The 24,778-nt window shown below is 34.9% G+C and overlaps 1 protein-coding gene across 1 annotated transcript; it reads left to right on the plus strand.

Annotated features, from left to right (window-relative positions):
* Positions 1-1,518: 1,518 nt before the first annotated feature.
* On the plus strand, positions 1,519-14,159 carry LOC125837623 (PHD finger protein ALFIN-LIKE 2-like). The gene is made up of 4 exons (XM_049516719.1): positions 1,519-1,696; positions 1,769-2,024; positions 13,454-13,574; positions 13,648-14,159. The coding sequence occupies exons 1-4, from the start codon at positions 1,597-1,599 to the stop codon at positions 13,906-13,908; spliced, it is 738 nt and encodes a 245-aa protein (XP_049372676.1). The 5' UTR covers positions 1,519-1,596; the 3' UTR covers positions 13,909-14,159.
* Positions 14,160-24,778: the final 10,619 nt, after the last annotated feature.

Genomic DNA, 24,778 nt, shown 5'->3' on the forward strand with positions numbered 1-24,778 from the left:
AGTATATAAAATACATGTTTATTATCAAAAGAATAACACTGTATTATAAAGTTAATATTATATATGTCACAAGTCAAAACTTTATATTGCACTTACATTATTCCTAAATTTTACTTGGGTACATTTGCTATGAAGGAAAATATTTTCTTGGAAAACAAGTTGCTTTCTAACTTATTTTCTCATGTTTGATTGGTGAGTGAAAAATATTTTCTATCGTTTGATTGGTGAGTGAAAAATACTTTCCAGAAAATATCTTTATTTTTGGCTAGAGAGTAGAAAATACTTTTAGAAAAATAGTTTCTAACATGAAAAAACCTCCAATAATCGATTCGAGACACAACCCCGACATTCGAATCAGGATTCGACCTCAATGAATGATCTGGAATCTGACCCCAATTCTCCGACGTAGGAGCTAACCCTAACTCTCGACCTGGGATCCAACATTCGAATTGGGACTCAACCTCGACACTCAATCCGAGACCTAACCCCGACTCTCGACTCGAGACCCGACGTTCGAACTGAGACCCAATCTCAATTTCGACACCCACATAAAAATTTGACACAAGACCCGAACTGAGACCCAAACCCAACACCAAAATTAGGACTCAACCCTGACAACTGATCTAAGATTCAACCTCAATGACTAATCCGAGATCCGACCCAATCCTTGACGTAGGATCTGACTCCGACTTTCGATATGCGACCTGACATTCGAACTGGGACCCGACTCCGATCTGATACATGAACCCGACTCCTGACTCGATATCCAATATTCAAACAAGGACCCGACCCCAACCCCGACACACAAATCGAGTCAAGATCCCAATGATTGATCTAGAATCCAGCCTTGAGACGTGACCTAAGATATGACCCCAACTCCCGTTTGAGACATGACATTCAAATAAGGACCCAACCCTGATATTCGACTTCCCGACACCAACATCGGCACCCGACTTGGGACCTGACTCTAATTTCGATTTGAGGCCCGATATTCTATTTGAGACCCGACCTCGACCTCTATACTCAAACCAGGACACAAATTTGATGATCAATCCAAAATCTAACCCCTAAGACTTGACACCCGACACTCAATGCGGGACCCGACTCAACTTCCAACCCAAGATTTGACTTACAAATCGGAATTCGACCTTTACTTTTGAATCGAGACCCGACCACACCTAACTCAAAACCTGACTTTCAAATCGGAATTCGACCTTTACTTTTGAGCTGGGACCCGACCACACCTGACTTTTTCAAATCGGGATTTGAATTTTTTTTAAAACAATTTTTTAGTTTTTTTCGGGGGGGGGGGGGGGTAGGGATTGGGTAAAAAATAAAAATAAGCTGATTTACAAAATATTCAAGTCAACAAAATAGAAGAAGATTAAAAAAACATTTTGAGAAAATGTTTTCCTTCCTGCCAAACACACCCAAGTTGTGTTCTAATTGGTAGTTGGAAAAATAAAAAACGCTTCTACACTTAAAAAATGAAATGACTATAGAAAGCCGGGTGGCATCCGAATTTCTTCACCGAGTCTGCAGTATACTTATTTGTCGCACACCCAGAAATAGGTGTGACTTGTAATTGACTGACGCATGGCTACCAACTCTTCCTCCCACAGCCCTCGCACCGTTGAGGAGATCTTCAAAGACTTCTCAGCCCGTCACGCCGCCGTCCTCCGTGCCCTCACTAGCGGTACTTTGCTCTTTCTAGATTCCTTTTTACTTCTACTATGTCATTGTTTAATTGATTCGCTGCGACTCTCAGATGTGGAGGAATTTTACTCACAGTGCGATCCAGAGAGAGACAATTTGTGTTTGTATGGACATCCAAATGACTCTTGGGAAGTTGCTGTTCCGGCCGAGGAAGTTCCGCCGGAGTTACCGGAGCCGGTGTTAGGTATCAATTTTGCCAGGGATGGGATGGAGCGGAGAGACTGGTTGTCTTTGGTTGCTATGCACACAGATTCGTGGCTGCTCTCTGTCGCTTTCTACTTTGGTGCTCGCCTAAACAGAAACGAAAGGTATGATCTTTCTATCAAACACATTGAAACTTGAAACAGAACCGCACTTTTTTTCTTTTTCTGATTCAATTCTTTGCTGTTCAGTGTAGACACAGAAAATTTGTCTAGGATTTTGCTGTTACTTCTTGTAAAGCATATGCCTTTTCTTTTACATACCACTGAAAATAGAATGAGTCATCCAAGTTTTTCTTCACAGTCTGCGGAACATAACATTTCTAATTAGTGTTTGAGGAAAGTGGATTAAGTTTACAGAATAAATTTAGCCTAGTATATGAAAACAAGAAACTTAGATTAAATTAACCAACTTTTGCAATTAAAATTGAAAAGGGTAACATTTAATCATTTGACTTGGAAGAATATTACCTGAGTAATTCTGATTGGACTGAACACATAGAGAGAAGGGAGAGTTTCATCGAGAGAATCAAATACTAGTGTTATACAGGGGGGAGGGGGCAATGGTTTTGGAAGGGAACATTTTTCCTCAGACTTGGATTTAGGGACACGAATAACATCACGTCATCTAGAAAACTTCACAGGTTTTTATGATGAGTACATCAAATTTTTGGAATTTTTTCTACACTTTTGGTGAGAACAAATTTTAGAATGGGGGAAAGATAAGTGTGGAGGGTTGATCAAATATGAGGAGACTAGAAGAATGCAATTGTGTCTTCTCTTGTTCCCACAACTGTGTCACTCATACCACCTTCCTGGAATCCTATTAGTATCACTTCTTCATCAAGTGCCACCACCTTTGAGCACCTTGTACTTTATCTTCTGTACCAACTCCTCCAGCGCACCTCCACCTCTTTTGACTTAACATCGTTGCAAGCTCTCCACATCAGATCTAGATGATTCATGCCCTGCATCCAGTTCTTCACCTGTTGCGAACTTATCTCCTCTTAGTTCTCCAATTGCTTTTCCAAAAGGTACTTGATCTACTTTTGATCCTAGGTCCAATTATGTTGGGTTCAGTTATCATCATTTATCCTTACACTAATATGCCTTCATCTCATCATTATCTTTTGTTAGTATCCCTAAGTCTACAGGCTAAGCCCTCTCTTATCGAGGATGGCAATGATAACAAGCTATGATTGAAGGTGATGTCTGCTTTACACTCTAGTGGTACTTGAGGATTTTTCCTTGCCTCTAGATAAAATTACTATAGGTTGTTGGTGGTTTTTATGCAGTTAAAGTAGGCTTGGGTAATAAAAAATTGGCCGGCTTAAGGTTATTCTCAAATATCCGGGGCTTGGTTAAAGTGATAAGTTCTCTCCTGTGGCTAAAGTTGTATATGTACGCCTCTTTTTGATTCATGGTTCCTTTTTACCATAAACTTCTTTTACTAGTTGGACATTAAGAATATTTCATCACGACGATCTTGAGGATGAAGTATTTATGGAGAAACCATCTGGTTTTGTTGCTAAAGGGAGTCTTGTATATTGTAATTTGTATGCCTATTGTATTCATTGCTATATGGTCTGAAATAGTCTCCTCGAGTATGGTTTGGTAAGTTCAGCACAGTTGTTCAAGAGTTTGGTATGACTCGTGTTGAGGTTGATCAATATGTGTTCTATCAACATGCTTCTCCAAATCTGTGTATTTATTTGGCAGTTTATGTTTATGATATAGTTATCAGGGGCAATGATCTAGGCAGATGAAGTACTTCATAGGCATCGAGGTCAATCTCAATTAGGAAGCGTACGTATGCTCTAGTCATTCTTGAGGAAGCAAAAATGACAGATTGTAGGCTCACTGGTACTCCAACGGATACATATACTAAACTCTTGTTAGGTTAAGGGGAGACCTTTAGTGATCCTAGAAGGTACAAGAGGTTGGCTCGTAAGTTGTTATACCTCACAATGACTCATCCTTACATTGTCTGTCCAGTGAGGTTGTAAGTCAATTTATTTTATAGTGTCCCCGTATGACAGCTATTGGGATGTGATTGTCCAAATTCTTTGATACATTAAATCAGCCCTACTGAAAGGATTACTCTTTGAGGATCAAGGCCATGAGCATATTGTTATTTACACCGAGGCAGATTAAGCAGGATCACTTTCTGATAGATCCACTTCTGGATATTGTATTCTTGTTGGAGGTAACTTAGTGTCTTGGAGATCTAGGAAATAGAAATGGTTGCTCGGTCTAGTGTAGAAGCAAAATGCCGAGCAATGGTTGTGGCAACTTGCGGACTAGTTTGGGGTCAAACAGTTGCTCAAAGAATTGAAGTTCAGACAAATAAGCCAGATATAACTTGTGTGTCATAATCAAGTTGCTCTTCATATTGCATTGAATTTAGTGTTCATGAGAGAGCTAAACTCATTTCTTAAAAAAAAAGAGAATTTAAAACACAGCGATTGGCGATCACTCTGTCAGATAAAATACTTTCAGGAGACATTGTCAGAAAGTCCATGAAGTCAAATGGTTAAGCTTGCACTAACTTGAGGGGGAGTGTTGGAAATATTGTATAGAATAATGCTTATATTAGTTAGACACCCAATAGCTTGGAAATAATCAAGATATATATTTTCTTTTTCTGTGCTATATCTCATACATATTATATCAGTACTTTTTTTATCAGACATGCTAGGAGAAACAATTGAATAAGATTAGAAAGATTTCCTATGGACAGGTTACATAGTGAATAGGAAGATATATCTAGGGAAGTGGTGTACAGTGATTGACAAAGAAAATGAAAGGCTAGGGATAAAGAACTTGAGTATCTGGAATAAAAGTTTGTTGTTTATGGCTAAATGATCAAGTCCTGAGCAACAGATGGATCTATGGTACAAGTTTGTAAAGGAAAAATATGATATGGGTGATTGATGGTGTACTCTTCTGTCACATCTTTACATAGGCGGGCATAAGGAAGCATATCAGCAGTTTCTTTGGATGAGTACCAGAACTTGTTGAAGTTGAAGGTGACCGATGGTAAAAAATAAGTTTCTGATCGGATTTCTGGAAAGAAGCTTCCTGTGGAAGATACATTTCAAGACCTTTACAACCTTGCAGCTAATAAGGATGCTTCAATAGCTGTGTATACAAGTGGAGATGGTTGGGATAAAAGGTTGACAAGGAATTTTCAAGATTGGGAGGTTAAAAATATTATTCAGTTTTTCAGAAAGCTAGAAAACTTCGAGGAACAAATTAGCACTTGCTGGACCATGAAATTTTACTCACTTAAGTTTGAGACGGTGCAGAAAGCAGTATGCCAAATGTGGGATATTTGCCGAAGTATGAATGAGACATCTCAGTGCAATGATTAATTTTCTTATATTTCTGATAGATCATTTGTGAATGTAGTTTGTGTCGAGGATATACTATGGCTAGCAAGTCATTTTTTTTCCAGTTTATTCAATGAGCCTGCTTTGGTAGTTCCCTGATTAGATTTGAAATTAAATTGTTAAGCAATGAGGAGGATGTCAAGTTCTTAGTTTTATCATGCTATAATATCTTAAATTATTTACAGGGACATAGAACACTAATTTGGACAAGTAAAGACCCCCAAAAGTGAGTTGTTATGCTTTGATAACAACTTGTGACACATGTTTCCCTTAAGAACTCTGTAGAAAAGGAAGTCAACTTGTGTAACAAATGTTTCATGTGCGGTACTTGGAGTGATACAACAACCCTTTTTACAGCAAAATGTATTTGGGAATGCTAGCACGGGAGAAGCTAGAGAAGTTTGTGAAATGTTTGTTGATCATGCCCCTTGTATTGATTCAATGAAGATTTTGGGTGGAGGAGTGTAAATATAGACTCTTTGATGGAAAATATGGACCTACACTCCTTCTCAAAAAAAAAATATCTCCTTCTCAAAAATATGGACCTATACATAGTGAAAATTTAGATGTCTAAATTTTCAGTGTCTTGGTATACAAAAACCAATATAGATGATATTGATTATTTCATGAACGTCATTGGCTTCCTAGTTAAAAGAGGAGTAACAGTACTAACCTTTGGTTTACGCCACTAATTTGGTGCTTAAAATTGAATAGAATATTCATTTATTAGAAAAGAGGGAACATTATACATTGGGGTCTTAAAATGTTTCTCTAAAAAGTGTAACGAAGCCTTGGTCATTTGATGTCCAATACTACATATGCCATCTATTGAGGCAGATCAATTTTTTTTTGTTGAACTAGCATTCGAACTCTCTTGTTAGGCGAATAGCTTAATAGATACTTGTACTTGCACAAATTTGTCATCCCGGCCCTCAACTTCATGGAGTTTAATCCCGACATCTGAACCTGTTCTACTTGTATTTTAGACCCTTTGAAGGTTGACCGGCCTTATATGACATTTGTTTTGCTTAGTAGGATAAAATGCATGATTACACACTCTTAAAAACAAGTGCTTGTATTAATTTTAATTAAAAAGTATTAAAATCAAGATAAAAATACTAAAAAGAAGAGAATAAGAATATATATATATATTTTATTTTGAGAGTGGTAACATTTAATCTATATATCCACAGGTATACTACATCAAATTATGTAGTCCCCCTTCAAAAGTATTACTACTTACAACTTGAACATCTATCTGTTGTTCCTATAAATAGTCTAAAACGTCAAAATTAACTTCTGTTTGAGCTGTTAATTTCTGTTTACACCAAAAATAAAACAGAGCTAAACAATTCATTTTTAACTCCTGCAAGTTGCTCTGCTCGTCTTCATAACATCTCCTATTCCTTTCTTTCCACACTATCCACGAAATGCATGCAGGAACAACCTTCCATCTTCCTTCCTTTTTGGCTGCATTGCCATCCTTGTTCCAGCAGCTTAGCAATCATTTTATGTTCCCTGGCTCCTCAGATAAATGAGTATATTCCGCAACTGGTCTGCCCACATACAATGTATAAAAAGATGGTTGATTGTCTCCACCTGTTCCCCACATAAAACCCTCTAGAGCATAGATGAATGCCTCTCTGATTCAAATTCTCATGTGTCAATACCACTTCTTTAACTAGAACCCTAGTAAAGTAGTTCACATTATAATGAATTTCCCATTGCCTTTTGTCCCACATTATAATAATGTCACCCCTAGTCCCACTAGTTTCCAATTGGGCATAGCTAACCCAATTGTTCCCCCAAACTTCCTTCAGTGTCTTTGTAATATCCCCGTTAGCACTACATCAGCTTTCCATGTATGTAGAATGTTTCTGATTAGCCTCCTCTTTCTGCCACAACATAGTCCCCTAACATTCCAAGGCACTCTTTCCAACTTCATTGATCTTTTATTGCCAGGTATCCCCCCTACTTCTTGAGCCATAACTACAGAATTTGGCATCAAGCTCTAACCCTTTTAGTTTATTCATCCCCTTCTTTTTTACAATGGCTTGATCCCCCTTATTTATCCAATTGTTGTCTATCTTCATAAATTATTCTTTGGCCTTCTCATCGCACCCTTTAAGATCTACTCTAGATTCTGCGCTTAATTTGATGAGGTGTTGTTGAATCTATTCTGAAGTGTTGGTGTCTTGAATATCCTCCTCAACTGGTAATCAATTTTCAATGGAATAACATCTTCTTCGACGCAATTTGCTGTATCATCATGTTCATTCAGTTGCAAGACCTTAGATTCCTCTTTTTCTACTTGCCCAGCTTCTTCCATTGATAAGCTTTCCTTTAAATGAACGATTTCAGTTGATTTATTCCCTGGCACCACGTCCAAGTATCAACACATTTCTCAAGTGCTAGTCATGTTATTATGCATCATATACCAAACTTCTCACTGTAGCCAGTCGTTCACTTGTGGGTCCACATTAAACAGATTGGGTTCACAGAATACTTCAGGGCTGGAGTGAAGTGCCACAAAAGATCTTGTCAGGAACTGTATAAAAAGGACCGAGAACTACATCTATGTTACTCAAGGCTCTCCAAAAATATTGCCGTTCCCGTGTCGGTTCCTCAAAAAGTACAACATTTTTGAAGGACCCGACATGCACTCATTGGCATTTTTGAATAGTATGAGCAACATAGACTGGACATGCTGTTTGGTGGATTGGTTGAGGTCCGCACGCGTGGGTTAAAATACAACCGGGAAAACAAACTGAAAAATCTGCAGAAGCTGCTCATCCCAATTAATCATAAATGGTTGTACGTGATTAGAATATGTGATGTTACATTTTTCTTGCAAAATACAGGCTCCATAGCCTTGCAACTTATCTGAAACTCTCGTTAATATTGTAGAAGTATAACCTGCAGTCAAATCAGAGCAGTCTCTCTCTCTCTCTCTCTCACACACACACACACAGAGAACCCCCTTGCTTTTGGACTTTTGTCAGTCTTAGGATGGGAAGTTGTTGAGAAAGAGGATGGAAGGATGCTTATCATCTCCTGCTAATGTGTTGTAATGTTAAGCATAGGACCCATTCGAATAGGCCATTGTTAAGTTTTATAGTCAATCAGCACTTTTTTGGCTGTCCAAAATTGTGTAGCAGTGTATGGGTAGTTGGAACGTGTTTTTTTTCTTTTAGGTAAGAAATGCATTAGTGTATCTTTTGTTTCTATTCAGGGTGCTTATGTTTCGTCAATTTGATTGAGAAGGAACTGCGTAGTCTTTTAATTCATGTGTCTACAAATAACACTTGATCTCATTGGGAGAAGGCTTGGGTGTTGATCCAGAAATAGTAAAATGCTTTATGGCACATTGTACTCGTGTAGTAGTTCTAATCTTTTTCATCAGATTTCGTGTTATGGGATTTATTAAGTGGAGGTACAGATGATTTGACATTTATTTAAAGATAGTATAGGTAGTGTACCTGTCAAAAAAAGGGGGGAAATCGAAAGGGAAAAAGAAAGAAATAACAATATGAATTTCTCTATTCTCTCATGAAAGGTGAGGGCAAAAGCATCAGTTGCACCCCTCTCCTCCCCCCCCCCCCCCCCCCCTCTCTCTTTGGATGGAGAGGAACTATTTCACTAAGTGGTCATTTGGTTGGTGAATAAGTTAAACCGAGATTACAAGCACAGGATTATAATATGAGTTTTAAATAATGACATGATTATTTAGCGAATATACTCTTATTGGGAAATGTTTGATTCATTGTACTAAACTGAGATTTATGGGGGTATACTGTAAAACATGTGTTTAGTTTTGCACTAGATATGTTGGGATAAATGTTTAGTTTCAATCTCTTAACCTTGGGCTTTTAAAGGACTTTGGGTAAAGAGCCTTGGAGAATTGTTCATTTTGGTCTTTTATCTCAAGATTGACTGTTATCCCGTATTGAAGGTATTATAAAAATAATACCACAATTGTGGTTTTAACCAATCGCGGGATTGCTAATTCCAGAATAAAAAATTCAACCAAAAAGGGGATGAAATAGTCTCACATTTTATCTTGTAATTGTCATCTTTTATCCCAGAAACCAAATGACCTCTGACTGGTTGAAGACTGAGGTTGGGAAGTTGCAAATTATTTGTCATTCCCCTCAATTTTGCATTGTCCCAACTCTTGTACTGATGACTTGTTTAAAAAAGTTGTTGGGGTTCATTGCAATTGGCTTTCTTCATTGCCCATCCCCTAGTTGCTTGAGCACCCACCCTACTCAAAGTGGGTCCACCCTGGCCCCGATGGGATCACCATGAAAGTTGCCTTAGCTTCATATGCACGCAAATATGTGGGTACCACGTCTAGGGGGAAGGGATCTTGGAAAAAGGGCATAGAATCAAGGATTTCAAAATCAACAGCAACAAGAGTAACAAAAGCCTCTTGATCTAATATAAATGTGCAACCAATCCAACCACTAACTCTTGAATTCTCTATACCACATGCTCAAGGTTGCCTAATATGGCTATGCACTCCTAGAGTTTCGACTACATTAGAATGCATACGAGCTATCCTCCCAACCAGCTGCTCCATCCTCATCTTCCACTTTGGAAGATATATTTAAGAAAATTATGGAGTTGCCCCAATCTATGCAGAAAGCTCAGCAACAAGAACACCAAAGTTTCAAAAGCGAGTAACTGTGTGATTGTCTCCAGACGTCTTTCTGGGTAGACAATTGGCCAAACCAAGTCTCATTGAAGCGACTATATCCAGACATATACAATTTATGTCAACAAGTAGCAACAACGGCTTTTGTATGGACAGAACAAGGCTGGAACTTCAGTTTCAGAAAATTTCTAAATGACTGAAATGGGAAGAATAGCTGAATTTTACAATGCCTTATCCCAATTCAAAGGCACTTCTCACTTCTCACTTCTCGAGACAAGGATTGTATGGAATGGCAAAGGAATATGCGAGGAAAGTTTTCTGTGAAATCTACACAGTGAACTCAAGCTGTCCACAATTAGGTGGGATGCTTGCCACGGAAGTTAATTTGGAGAGTCAAGATCCTCTACAAAGTAACATGGCTTGTGGCCAAAGAAGTAGTATTGACACAGGATAATTTGAAAAGGAGGGGGGTGGGGGTACCAATTACGCCCCAGATGTTATTTATGTGAAGAACAGGCAGAGACAACCATATCCTTTTATATTGTAAATGGACAGATCATTATATGGAAAATCTTCATCAACCTGAGGGGAATAGGTGGGTAATGCCAGGAAGCACAAGGGATGTACGTAACAGTTGGAGCAGAGATGACAGCTTAACCAATCGGAAGGAAAGATGGAGGATTGTCCAAGCATGTATTTGGTCGACTGTCTGGAAAGAGAGAAATCATTGAAGTTTTGTGGACAAGCAATGATACCTTCAGAAATTAAAGATGAACTGCTTAGTCCTTTATTGTTTTTGGTGTAAACAAGAATATTTAGTGGAGGCTGAAGATATTTTTGATGTTTTAGACAACATGTATGAAGCAATACAGATAGGAAGGTTTTCTTTAACTTGTTTTCTTTCCTTCCTTTTTGGGGGGTTTATATATAAAACGATACCATTATCCAGAAAAAGAAAGTGATAATCTCCATGAGAGCAACCATAAGAAATTGAGAGGGAGGAGCAGCACCAGATCAACAAAAGAAGACCAATGAGGACATCTCAAGAGAACAACCAAGAGCACCACGTCCATTTCCACAAAGATTAGAGAGGAAAGAAGATGGGAGCAGATTGAAGAAGTTCACTGAATTAAAGCAACTGCACATCAATGTTCCACTTGTTGATACTTTGGAGCAAATGTTGGTGTATGCAATATTTTGTTAGACAATTTGATCAAGAAGAGGAAATCAGATTATATAGATTTGATAGGAAATCTGTAATTATAGCCAGCAGACCCTTAATGCTGAAGAATTCAACCTTACCAGTTTCAAAAAAATAAAAATTGATCAAGAAGAGGAGACTATATGAGTATGGAGCAATTAAACTATCCGAAGAATGCAGTTCCACCGTTCAGTATAAATTGCTTCCAAAATTGAAAGATCCCGATGGTCTTACTATATCATGCTCTGTAGGAGGAAAGGTTTCCGGACATGGATTGTGTGATCTTGCTACTAGTATAACTCTAATGCCACTTCCCATATTCTGAAGGTTAGGTTGGGCAATGTTAGATCAACCCCGTGTTGTTTTGCAATTGGCAGACATGACCACAACCAAACAGATGGAGTAATAAATGATGTGTTAGTCCATGTGGGCAAATTGGCTTATCATGCTAACTTCATTGCGTTAGATTATAAGGAAGAAATTCCTCCACACACACTCTTCTCCACTTAAACATAGACAAACTTGGTTCGATTGGTGTAGGGCTCGAACTTGTGACCTGACCTAAATCACAAGTCACCCTAGGGAATTATAAGAAAGATATTGTTTTAGCTCGAACATATTTTTTCAATGTGCTATTTAATGGGTCACAATGGTAAGCTACATGTTTTATCTGATCTGGACTTGCACGGAGTATCTCATCTCCAGCTTGCAGAAATCCAATTTGTTTTTATTTCCATTTCTTTCCTTTTTTATTTCTTCGTATTTTACAACTTGCATGCTCAGATCTCCTTTAGTGTCCACCGTGTGGCAACCTATGATAAATTGAATTGTACTTTGTAGCTTTTTAGTAGTTTTCGTTTTACGCTGACCTAGTTAGTTTACAAAAAATATCTTTCGGATGTACTTCAATTCATGGAACTGGCAGTACTTTACTAGACTACTAGTATGACCCCAGTGCCCCAGTGTGGAAATGGCTCCAAGGAATGTGGTGTTCATCTTGGCTGGTGAGAAGAAACTGACTCACCTTGCTATTCCTTTTTCTTCATCTCTTTAACCTACTGGCTGTGTTGGAACCATTGAGTTGGCTCCTGAAATTTTGCTAGCATCTTTTGGTCTCCTAGAACTAGAAGCTTGGTTTTTTTTTTTTATAGTTTTTTGTGTTCGGAATTCAAAAACTGTTTAGAAGTACTGCTTTGGTGGACAATTCTTTAGTATATTTTGATAAAATGTTTCCTTTGTTGTGGTAAAGCTATTTTGGTTGTTGTCTATCTGAGTGAGCGTACTTAGACTAAGGTTCCGTTTGTTTGCACTTAATGCGGGTCTGAATCTTCAAATGTTAGCCCATTAAGTGCATTTTTTTCTCTTTACAACTACTTAATTGTTTTTAATAGGTTTGAATCATTTAAATCTGTAGGGAGTCTTAATATCTTTAAGACTGTTATTCACTTAAAGATTTCAGAATATGTGATATTTTTGTCCTCCCCTTACAACCACACAATTATCACCACTGACCAACAGCACCTAATCACCACCACACATCCGCCAGCTGCAATTATTAACCACCTCTACTACCAACCGCAAGCGTTCAACTGCCACCTACAACCATCATTTCTGCTAGCCACTCTAATGCCAACCCAACTGCTAACCACCAACACAAACCACCTCCATCAGTAACTGCCACCATCACTAGCAATTACTCACCACTATCTAACCACTTCCACCACCAATCACTTACACTACCAGCTACCACCACCAACCACTTACACTACCAGCTACCACTACCAACCACCTCCGCTATCAACTACTACCACCACCAGTTTCCTGCACAGCCAACCACTATTGTCTGTAATGAGCTACCACTATAAGACCACTACAACGGAGCACCTCCACCTACCTACCACCGCCAACCATCACTTCACTACCGCTATTGCCAATGACCATCACTATTAGCTGCAGTAGCCTCTAGCTTTTAATTAGTATTTTTTTTCGAAATTCTATGTCTATATAGTTTTTAAAAAGATAAAATACATATTCGGATGCTGAGAAAACAAATATTTTTATATATTTGGTGTTTAAATCTAGGTATAATATCTTAACAATTAGATATGTATTCAAATTCAATCATCTTAATCACAATAAAAACAAACGGCGCTGTAGTAGTTTGCATTCTATGCAGTTTTAACAATTTTATTGTGCAAACCATTTACTTTTGTTTTCATTAATCAAACTTATTATGCCTAACCATATCTTCTGTCATTTATTTTGCTGGTGTTCTTTTGCTAAACAGGAGTCGTGTGTTTACCCTGATAAATGATCTACCAACTGTCTTTGAAGCCGTGACTGGGAGGAAGCCTTTAAAGGACAAACCTAGTGTTGATAGTGGAAAGAAATCAAAGAACAATGCAAAGGTACTTGATTAAATCATTGATATTTGTGGGTCACCCTTTTTGTATAAAACATTGTTTACGTGCTTACTTGCAGAGAGAAAAACCAATGAAAGCTAATCAAAGGCTACACGAGGAGAGTGATGAAGAGGATGAAGGGAATGAAGATGAGCATGAAGAAACTCTATGTGGAAGTTGTGGAACAAATGGCAATGAGGACGAGTTCTGGATTGGATGTGATATATGTGAAAAGTGGTTTCATGGCAAGTGTGTGAAAATAACTCCTGCAAAGGCTCAAAGTATCAAGGAATACAGATGTCCTTCATGCAGCAATAAAAGGGCAAAACATATGGGTTGAGTTATAGCTTTAGGAAGAGTTGAGTTCATGTTTAGCATAAACTGAAGATTTCTTAAATCTGCAGATGAACCCCCTGACCTGCACAACTCCCATTCTGCAGCCCCTTACTCTGTCTTTAACTTATACTTTTGTTTCTTTTCTCAAAAGTTATTTCTGTTTGTTGCTAGTTTACAGATGTAGCTTTATATCAGGAGGGATAAAATCAAGTTCCTTGTAACTGTTGGCATGTTCAGTTCCTTTTCGTATAACTCCTCAATTGAAAACTGCTGCTTTCTTTCTTCTTTTCATTTTTTTTTTTTTGGATTCGTTTTGATTAGATCTTCAGCTAGTACATTCGTATGATCGTATTATTTGATCTAAATTTGTTCTGATGAGCTAAGAGTACAGGTTAAAACTGTTTTCCCTGATATAGCACTCTGGATTAGTATTGCTTTTTGAAAGCTTGTCCTGAATTTCTGCTTTAAATAGCCTGTGATAAAGAAAACTGCGGTGGTTGTTGCTATGAGGGAGCATCAAACACTTTGCTATGGCTTGTCTTTAATACCTTTGAATTAGGAGTGACAAATGAACGGGTCAAGTTGAATATTTGTTGAGCAAAAATGGATAAAATACCCGATTAGATTAATATTTTAAATGGATAAAAAAGAGTTATTCAATGGATAATATGGATATCCATACAATTCAATGGACAAATATGAGACCGAATGAAAAGTTTAGACTTCAAATTATATAAAGCATATCAATGGAGACCAAACATGAAACTGAATGAAAAGTTTTACTATGGGTGAGGCACAACCAACAAAAGGTGTGTGAGGCACACCTATGCTTTACCAGTGCCACAGTAGGTCTCACAAATAATTTTTCTTTCCAATTTTCTTATTTCCTTTTTCGCCGTTTCGAATTTATTAGTACTACTCTCTTCTATATTTTTGAGAAAAAGTGCTAAGTTCCTTTCTTAGAATCAACGTGCTACTAATATAATTTTAAAATGATAAAAGTTGAGATTCACCTTTATTTTTCATGATAATTTAAACATTACAAAAATTTAATGTTATAAAAAATGATATAGCAGAAATGATATTATGATTATGATAACGGAGAATGTTATTGAGGTAAAAGGTTACAAAATAATGGTGATTTTATTTTTAATATTTAAATTAATAAATATCCTAGTTATAAAGTAATACTTATCTACACCATCTTAATTATTTAAATATCTATATATTTATTATATTTTATCAAAGACTTTAGTATAATAAGTTTTTGAGTTTTAATTAGGAATTTGAACATAAAAGACTTTTAATTTTTTTTCTTTTGTTCAGAGTAAAACTTGAGAAAACACATTTTGTGATAAAATGTTTTAAAAAATCTGAAATTCAATTTAAAGTTCAATGCCATAATGTGAAAAATACCAAAAAGTTGATTTCACCCTTTTCACTTCAATTTATTCATAAAAATTCAAAGACAACTTCAATTTTGTTATAAATATATTTATTTTAGATTTCCACTACACACATATAATAAACACCCGCTAGTCATTTATCACGATTATTTTCATGACCTTTCACCTCCATAAGCTTCTTTATTATTCCAATCATAATGTCATTTGTGCTATATCCTTTTTTTAATAGCATTAAAGTTTTTAATGTTTGAATTACTATCACTAAAAAAAAATCAATTTAAACTTTTATGATTTTTAATTCAAGCGTTTGGTCATGAAAATAATTTTAAAAATCCCTTTTTTGAAATTTTCAAAGTTGAAATTGGCATAGTTTTTGCAGTTAATATTTAAGAATTTTTAAAAAAATATAAAATACTATTTGAACATGAAATATAATTTAAATGAAGTTATTTTATGAAAATAATAAGTTTAGCATGTTCTTGGAAACAAAATAAATTTAAAAGTAAAAACAAGATTTTGGATTTTTTTTTTTAATTTCAAATACAATTTTAGGTTTTATTTGAAATTTTTATAGTCAAACGCTCTTTTTGAAATGAAATATTTTTTTTAAAAAAAAAGTGAAATTTTCTCATGACACCTTTTCTAAAAAATGTGAAATAGAATTTGTGCTAATCTATATCTATATCTATATTTATTCCATACTACCTTAAAAACATGAATTCCCTAACTTGAATGTTAAATTACTATAATATTCCTACTTAAGAAACCCACCAATATCTATTTAAATAACAAATGTTCTCTTGAAAGGTTGTAACTTTTCTGATGAGTTGTGACTTTTTCGAAGGGTTGTAACTTTTCTGATGAGTTGTGACTTTTTCGAAGGGTTGTAACTTTTCTGTTGAGTTGTGACTTTTCTAAAGGGTAGCGATTTTTCTAATGAGTAGTGACTTTTTCAAAAAGGTTGTGACTTTTCCGATAAGTTGTGACTTTTACAAAGGATTGTGACTTTACTGATGATTTGTGACTTTTTCAAAGAGTTGAGACTTTTTCAATAAGTTGTGACTTTTCCAAAGGATTGTTGCTTTTTCGAAGGATCGTGACTTTTCAAATAAGGCACAATAAGCACTTGTTCATATTATCCTTTATTTGCTATAAATAGAGAGATTTCCTCTCAATTTTCAACCACAAAAAAATTCTAATCTTCTACTTTTCTTCTTACACTTTAAAAAACTCGTCTGATTCATTATTGTTGAGTGAGTATGAAGGTCAGTGGAGTTTGAGGTACCACTATTCTTATGAAGTAAATCATTCTATATTCCAGAACCTCGAGTACATGAGAAAAATATTTTTTGGTGATATAATCATGATTTTTTTTGCTTAATATATACAGTAGTATGTAATGTTCCAATTTACGAAGCTACCATGAAGTAGTCTAAATTCATTTGTTTTTGTTAACAATTTCTCATGTAATGCATATATATGCTTCTAAATATCTTTTTTTTAAAATATTGAACTTCACATGGCTCAGAGAATTGTCACAGATTGTTTTGTTGATACTCAAGACATACGAATGACTTTGTTTACAATGCTATTTATGTGATTGAGATTGTCAGGAAGTTTGCTTCAAAATAGTTACTACTATATAAACATTTCTCTTTAGTTTTACTTATTTACTCTTTTTTTTCTAATATTTATGTATTTTAGTCGAAAAAAATCATATAATTTATAATGACACCGGATTGAAGGATGTATTAGTTTAATTTTTATTTAGTATTTAATTACTAATTTTTATAAGATAAATATAGTTGTTATATGCAAATCTTTATGTATAAATATATATATTTGGGTATGTATTTGTACTTAAATTAAAATATTATATATGTCATGAAAGTATCATCATGTTAACACGATCTTCTAACTTCAAAATATACTCTCTCCATTTCATTTTATGTGAGGTAGTTTGATTCGATACAGAGTTTAAGAAAGAAATGAAGACTTTAAAATTTTGTGGTTTAAAATGAATGATAGAAATTTGTGTGGCTGTAAATCATTTCATTATAGGTAAAATAAATATTTTATAGTTAAATTATTACTTAATATAAAAATGTGTCATTCTTTTTGGGACTGATTATAAAGGAAAGTAAGTCACATAAATTGGGACAGAGGGAGTATTATTTTTAGATGTTCTGATTTCCTTAAAAAAACTCATAGCAAATAAGAAAATATGTGAATCATTTAAAATTATCATTTGCAAAATAAATTTTATATTAAGTAGTATGAAATAAACGTGCAATGCACGGGAAGCATTAAAGTGCAAAGTTGGATTACCATTTTTCCTCTACACTAAATTAAAATCTAATCAACTATCTAACTAAACAATAAAATTAATTAGAAGTCCTATTTATTTAGGTAAATGCAGAATTAATAAGAAATTCAGCTATGGCACTTTAATTCTTTAGTTATGTCATTATAAATTCTCTTAGTTATTACTAGGGGTTTACACGTTTTGGATAAAAACCGTTCGAAACTGAAAAATCGAACCAAACCAATTAAATAAATCGATTTTATTTGGGTTTGTTTGGTTTGGTTTTATATTTTTTAAAATCGATAGTATTTGGATTGGTTATGATTTTGTTCGGAAAAAAACCGAAGAAATAACTAAACCAACAAATTATATACATATATTTTATTATCATACAAACATAATATATTTTTTATAAATAATTTTGAAGATCTTATATATGTTTTCATCAAAATTTATTTATAATTTACTTATGAAAGTAAAAATGCCCAAACTGTTAACATTTATCTTATTGATTTTATGTATATGAGTGTCTGACAATTCTTTGTGAAAATTGAAAATGTCACTGCCTCTTCCTTCTAGGAAAGAATAATGAATTTTGAAGTTTTATTCATAGTAAATTCAATGATCGAAAGTTATGTAATATCAGTCATTCTAACTATTTTTCGTTTCAGATGGATTGTTGTCATTTTTTTCACGTTTTGAATGAATTATTTCTTTGTTTTTGTCTATGGTTAGTAACCAAATCTAACCGAATCGAAATCAATAACAACTAAACCGATAACTATATACTCCCTCCATTTCATAAAGAATTGTCTAGTTTGACTTGGCATGGAGTTTAAGAAAATAAAAAAGACATTTGAATAATGTGGTCCTAAATTAAAGTTATGTCAAATGTACAAAATTGTCATTTAATCTTGTGGCCTTAAACATGTCACGTGGAAAGCTGAAATTAAAATGTTACAAAAAAAATACGTCATTCTTTTTTAAACAGACTAAAAAGGAAAGGAGATCATTCTTTTTTAAACGGATGGAGTATTATATTTGGTTTGGTTTGGTTTGCTTGAACAATTTTAAAACCGATTAAGTTGGTTTGGTTTTAATTTTGACCAATAACCGATCCAAACCAACCCGCGAACATCCCTAGCTATTATTAATTATTGCAAATATTATTCACACCTTTTTACATTCTTTAGTTATAACATTATGAATTTCTTTAGTTATTACATTAATTATTTTTATCTTTCATCTTTCATTATATTATTGCTTTGCTCAATAACTTTTCATATTCGTATACCACCCCTATATACCTGATATCACAACGTTGTTATTGACATGCCTTGTTGAACGAATTAAAAATTGCTTACAATGATATGGACAATATCTTTGTTGGGGGTAAGGTAAACATGTTATTATATATATGATTTCACAAATTGAATATATTTTTTATGTTTAATTTTTAGTTTATCAATGAAAAAAAATGGTAAGTCAAATAACTGTACTCTTTGATTTTTGGACACAACAACTGAGAAATCAAATATGACAACCAACAATAAGAACATCATTTATTTGTAGATAATAAAATTCGCGTCGAGAGAACAATAATCAAGAAAGGAAAGTATCACGACAATCGTATTTCTTGATTTAAAGTACGAGTATAACAATCTGTCACGACTCAGACCGTCGTGATTGACACCCACACTAACCCTCCGGTGGGAGAACCATTACTATAACCCGACCAAACAACTTAACAAAAAACTAGGCATTTCAAGATACGGAAGCAAGTTTAAATGTCTTAGAAAATATGGAGTTCCCATAAACTCCGAAAACAACTATTAAAACATTTGCGGAAGTTCAACTCCTAGAACCTGAAAGTCATTGTACCAAAACTACTAACCAACAAATCTAAGAAATAAGGGGAACAACCCCAAGACTAAACATATGAATAAATCTAATTAGAAAGTCTGAGTCCGAAAGGAATGGACTAAACAATAGAGGACCCATGGCAGCTTGAAAGAATTGGCTCACTCTTGAATCCGGTCTCGATTAGTGATCACATAACTGAGGTATGTCAGTAGTCGCCTGAAGATGCCATGTACTAAAAAAAGAACGAGCAAGTGCAGTATTAGAACACACCCACAGTGTACTGATAGGATCACGCGACTATTCCAGTAAGCGAACATATACAAGCAATCACAACCAGTAAACACACATATACAGAATATACAAATCAGTTATCATTCAGGAACAATGTACAATTCCACATTCACAATAACAAGTAGATATAACAGTATAATGGTCCTCTCATGGAACCTACATCCAAACTGTTAGTGTGTCGGTATGTGACACCCGATCTAATATATGTGTCGGAATGTGACACCTGATCCAATATATGTATCAGAATGTGACACCCGATCCAATATATGTGTCGGAACGTGACACCCGATCCAATCAGTACAACCACAATCACAATCACACTCATAATGAACATAACTCATAATCATACAATCAAGTATTAGGTTCATGGCATGCAATTGTTCATTCATACTCATTTCACTAGGTTTGATTAACGGTACCTCATTCACATACATGCATGCATTACAATGAAGCAATTACCGACATATATTATACAAAATATGAAATCAAACCATCACCTACCTCGATACCAAACTTGAATCCTCCTAAGGCACTTGAACCTTCCCTTTCCGGATTCTTTCCACTTGTTCTTGGTCTAAAAATAAATAATTAATGTAAGGATCAATAAACAAGGCCTAATTTATCCGGATAATAATCAATCTATCCATTGCCAATCCCAAGATCCTAATGTTCAATTAGGGCTTTTCCCACCATTAGTTTCAGGTCAAAACCCGTCCCCAATAATACTTATCCAAGAATCTAAGTTTTACGGATCGAAAAATAGATCAAGGGAGTAAAATCCTTACTTTTACCGCCAAAAGTCATGGAAAACTGTCAAGAAATCACCCTAGGTCGTTCCTTAGCTCTTAAGAACGAAGTTTTGCAGAAAATAACATTTTTAGGGTTTTTCCCAGTTTAGTCACGACTGTCCCGCTACAGCGGCCTGCATGGAGCCAGAACCTCGAAATTTGAGTTTCAAACCCCCATTTCACAACACACCTTCAACCCTTGACGTTCAAAAATTACCCTTTCACGCCAAGATCAGTTTCGGGAGTTCTACTCGCGTGGATTCGATTCCGTAAAGTCGTATGGGCTCCTTAACGTCTTAGCTATCCACTCATGTGATCAAAATCAAAATTAGATCCCCCATTCATTACCAGATTTCCCTATATATTACCTGACTCATATTTTGTTCGAATCTGGACTAGGCTACAAAATTTTCAAGTCACTACTCAAAAGTTTTCTAGTCCAAATTCTTTCTTTATTAGTTTTTCCATAATGACGGGAACAGGTCGTTACATAATCTCTATGATTCTTCTGAATTCATCTTTTCAGATATAGATTCAAGGGCTCTTGATATTGATCTTGAACTTTGTCTTGAACTTGATCTTGGATTCAAGGGCTTTGAAGCTTATTCTTGAATCTTCGATGAACTTTATCTTGATATTGACTTTTACTTGAATTCAAGGTCTTCAAGCTTGTTCTTGAATTCGATGGTCTTGATCTTGATTGTTCTTGAACTTGAATTCTTAAACTTGTAACTTATAGAGAAATCTGTGGTGTTTGTCTCACGAGCTCTCACTAGCTTCTTGTTTAGAATTTCCTGTCTCTTTTCTGAATTATGAGGACCCTTATTTATAGTTTTAGAATATAGGAATTGTGATTTGACCAGGATTCTCTTCGATCAATAAGATTTAAGTGACATGACATATGACTTTATGGAGCGGGCTTGTCATTTTGACACATGTCATGATTCTATTGGCTTCTTCTTTGACTTGGCATGCTACGTCATTTGCCACATGGCCCCAAAATAGGCCTCTAGAATGAGATGAAATTGGGCTTAGCAAACTGGACTCATCTATTATAGCCCAAATCAATTATTTTAAACTTTAATCAAATTCATATTTATTAGACTTAAATAATTAACCCAATTATATTAATCCATAATTTATTTTGAGTAATATATTCATGAACATAATATAAATCTGAATTATTTTATAAATTTATATTTAATAAATTTTAAATGATTTCAAATGCCCCCACTTCAAGTCTTGTCGAAATATTTTATTTTTTTGAAGACTGGACTTATTGACTATACGATAATTGTATTTGAAGTGTGCCATTGATATAATTAATTAATGACCACTCCAACATATAATGGAGGTCATATTTTGGGTGGAAAGTGATATATCAATATCACATGGCAAATTAATCACCTTCCTCTATTTCTTGCCAATTGAAAAAAAAGGAAAATAAAATATTTTTTTCGCCAAATCCAAATCTTGTTTTAATATCTTAGCTAAAAAAAATGATTATAGTTAGTTTAGGAATATGACTCTATATTTACCGCCCTTGAGCATCTATAAGTGGATGTTTGTCCTTTTATTTTTTTCATTGTCAACAAAGTTTCACATATTTATTTTTTTTGCAGATCCTTTGGCGTGCGGACATCTTTATACAAGGTATGTAAATAGTGCTTTGTTCCTTCTTGTTTTTTTGTGTGCATTTCTTTGTAGATCAATGGAAGTAATTCTTTATATTTTATCACAACATAAAAATTTGGCCTTGAGGTGTGAAGAGATGTGTTTAACGTCTTCGCCTTGAGAACAATATAAACAATATTTGTATTTTGTGGAGGCTACACAATAGATAGATTTATGACACAAGAATTTGATCTTGAGGTGTGAAGGAATGTGCTTAACGTCTCCGCCTTGAGATCAACATAAGAAATATTTGTATTTTATGGAGGTTACACAGTGGAGAAATTTATCACACAACAATTTAATCTTGAAGTGTGAAGGGATGTGTTTACTGTTTACATCCCCACTTTATTCAAATAGGGCGAAACGTTGAAATGACTCAAAAAATAAACAATTGATTCAATTTTAATTGTTTTTTTAAGAAAATAAGAATTTTAAAGGAGTCGCCACCTAATTTTAGGAAAAACTAGGAAACCAATTAATTAACTAACTAAAAGAATGTCTACGAAACCAATAGATTCTAGGTAAGGGGTTCAAGTTATTCCGAATGAAAGGTGTTAGGCATCCTTCGAAATCCACAATTGTGGGTCCCGACCGAATTCATTTTTTCAAATTGAGGAAATAAAATAACATACAAATAAAACAAACATGTGATATACACAAGTAATTAAACAAAACAATAATATAAAAAACGGTCTAAGGTTTGCCTAACATCGATAATATACACAATAATGAATAAAAGACATAATTCGAACTCCATTCAATTAGCTTCAAATGGGAAACAACTCTGTGTATCAGTAAAGACAGGTAGTAAAAGTGTTAGTACTAAATAAATATGAATAAAAATGAATAATTCAAATAATAACTTAAAAATAAAAACTCATCTTATTAGTATGAGAGGCATTGGAAATCGACGATAATTTCTTCATCCACCAATGTTATATAGGAAACAAAGAACTAAAAAAATAAAATGCATTAAACAGATCAAACACAAAAGGAATCAACAGAACATGACAATAAAATAATAAGTAAGCAACAACTATAGCATATGATAATAAAACCAATTACAGTGTGTATTATATCAGAAGCAACAACTTAACATATAGCGAACTTATAACAAATTAAAATGGAACACATTTATCAAATAAATAAATAAATAACTAAACATATACTCAGTGTACTTATTCAAACAACATAATAATAAAATTAATCTTATAAAGCATACAGCGGCAACAATAAAATAATAATAATAATAATAATAAACAAAAAGAAGGCAAAGACACGATAATAACCATAAAAATTATTCAACAACGTAAAAGAAAATTACCAGTATCCACATTCCTTAGTTAATAATTACAAATTACCACTATGTCACTTTATATGAATTAAGAGAAAATAAACTAGTATTAACTAATCATAGCTTTAATAATAGCCACAAATAAGCAAATTAATCAACAATAGCTAAACACAGTGGCCCAAAATAAACTTAACAAAATTATGAATTCAAACAACATTCATACAGTGTAAATATAAACCATACTTTATAAAAGAGACCAAGGAATAAAAGAGATAGAAGTTACCGATTCGGTGCTTGAAACTTCTGATTATTGTTCACCGAAGCAGGTATTTTCGGCCAGATCTGTTGTTCCACCGGAGTTTCTAGTTCGTCAAAGTTTTGGAGCTTCGCCGGAGATGGGATTCATGGCTGGTTTTGACGTCTGGTTACTCTGATTTCAGGTGGGTTTTTGGTTGTTAACGCCAGATTTGGAGCTTGTAGCTCGCTAAAATAGCTGCAAAAATCGTAAAGGAAAAGGGCGAGGGGATTGGCGGCATTTTCTCCTTTGCTCCGATGGTGGTTTTGGGTCGGTTTTCGGCTGTTGTTTCAGCGAGTTTTGGAGGTTGATTCCGGCGGTTGGTGGGTTCGTTTTTGGAGCTTGATGGGTGGAGTAATGGTGGTTTGTGGTGGGGGTTTTGGGTTTGATCTGGCGGAGAAGAAAGGGGTTGTTTTGTGCTCTATTTGGTCGTATTCCGGCGAGGTTTCAGCGGAAAAATGAAGAAGAGGGAGGTGGGGTCGGTTGTTGGTGGTTCCAGTTCGCCGGAAAAAGAGAGAAATGGAAGTAAGGGCTTTGGGGTTTGATTTCACTGTTGTGTGGCTGGAACGGTGTGACAGTGGAGCTTTTTGGAGTTATTTCACCGGATAGAGGTGGTGCGCGCTCGTGAAAGCAGTGTCCTTGTTGCCGGAAAGGTTAGACAAAAAATAGGGGGTTGGATTTGTCGGAGTTTGGCCGGAATTCGGGGTGGTGGTGACCCAAAAAGTAATGAATAGTAAACTTTTTTTTGTGAATAAAAATCTGAAAGTTTATATCCCTATTGTAAAAATAAATTCACCACCCCCCCCCCTCCATTTTTGACCCAATCAATAACTTAAATAGGAAAATAATTATGCAATGGGCTTAAATTGTGGGTTTGGAATTGTGGTCCAAAATCATCGATTAATCTGGATATGCAAATTTTATCTGTATTTGAATGAGTTTCTAGACTGTGCAAAAT

The sequence above is a fragment of the Solanum verrucosum genome, unplaced genomic scaffold (genome assembly GCF_900185275.1).
Source record: "Solanum verrucosum unplaced genomic scaffold, falcon-dt-bn FXZP01000156.1, whole genome shotgun sequence".
NCBI classification, from domain to species: Eukaryota; Viridiplantae; Streptophyta; class Magnoliopsida; order Solanales; family Solanaceae; genus Solanum; species Solanum verrucosum.

Bases quoted from the DNA above. Each gene is read 5' to 3' on its own strand.
- LOC125837623 (XM_049516719.1), top strand. From the start codon at position 1,597: ATGGCTACCAACTCTTCCTCCCACAGCCCTCGCACCGTTGAGGAGATC. The intron at 1,697-1,768 runs GTACTTTGCTCT...TGCGACTCTCAG, and splicing joins CCTCCGTGCCCTCACTAGCG to ATGTGGAGGAATTTTACTCA. The intron at 2,025-13,453 runs GTATGATCTTTC...TTTGCTAAACAG, and splicing joins CGCCTAAACAGAAACGAAAG to GAGTCGTGTGTTTACCCTGA.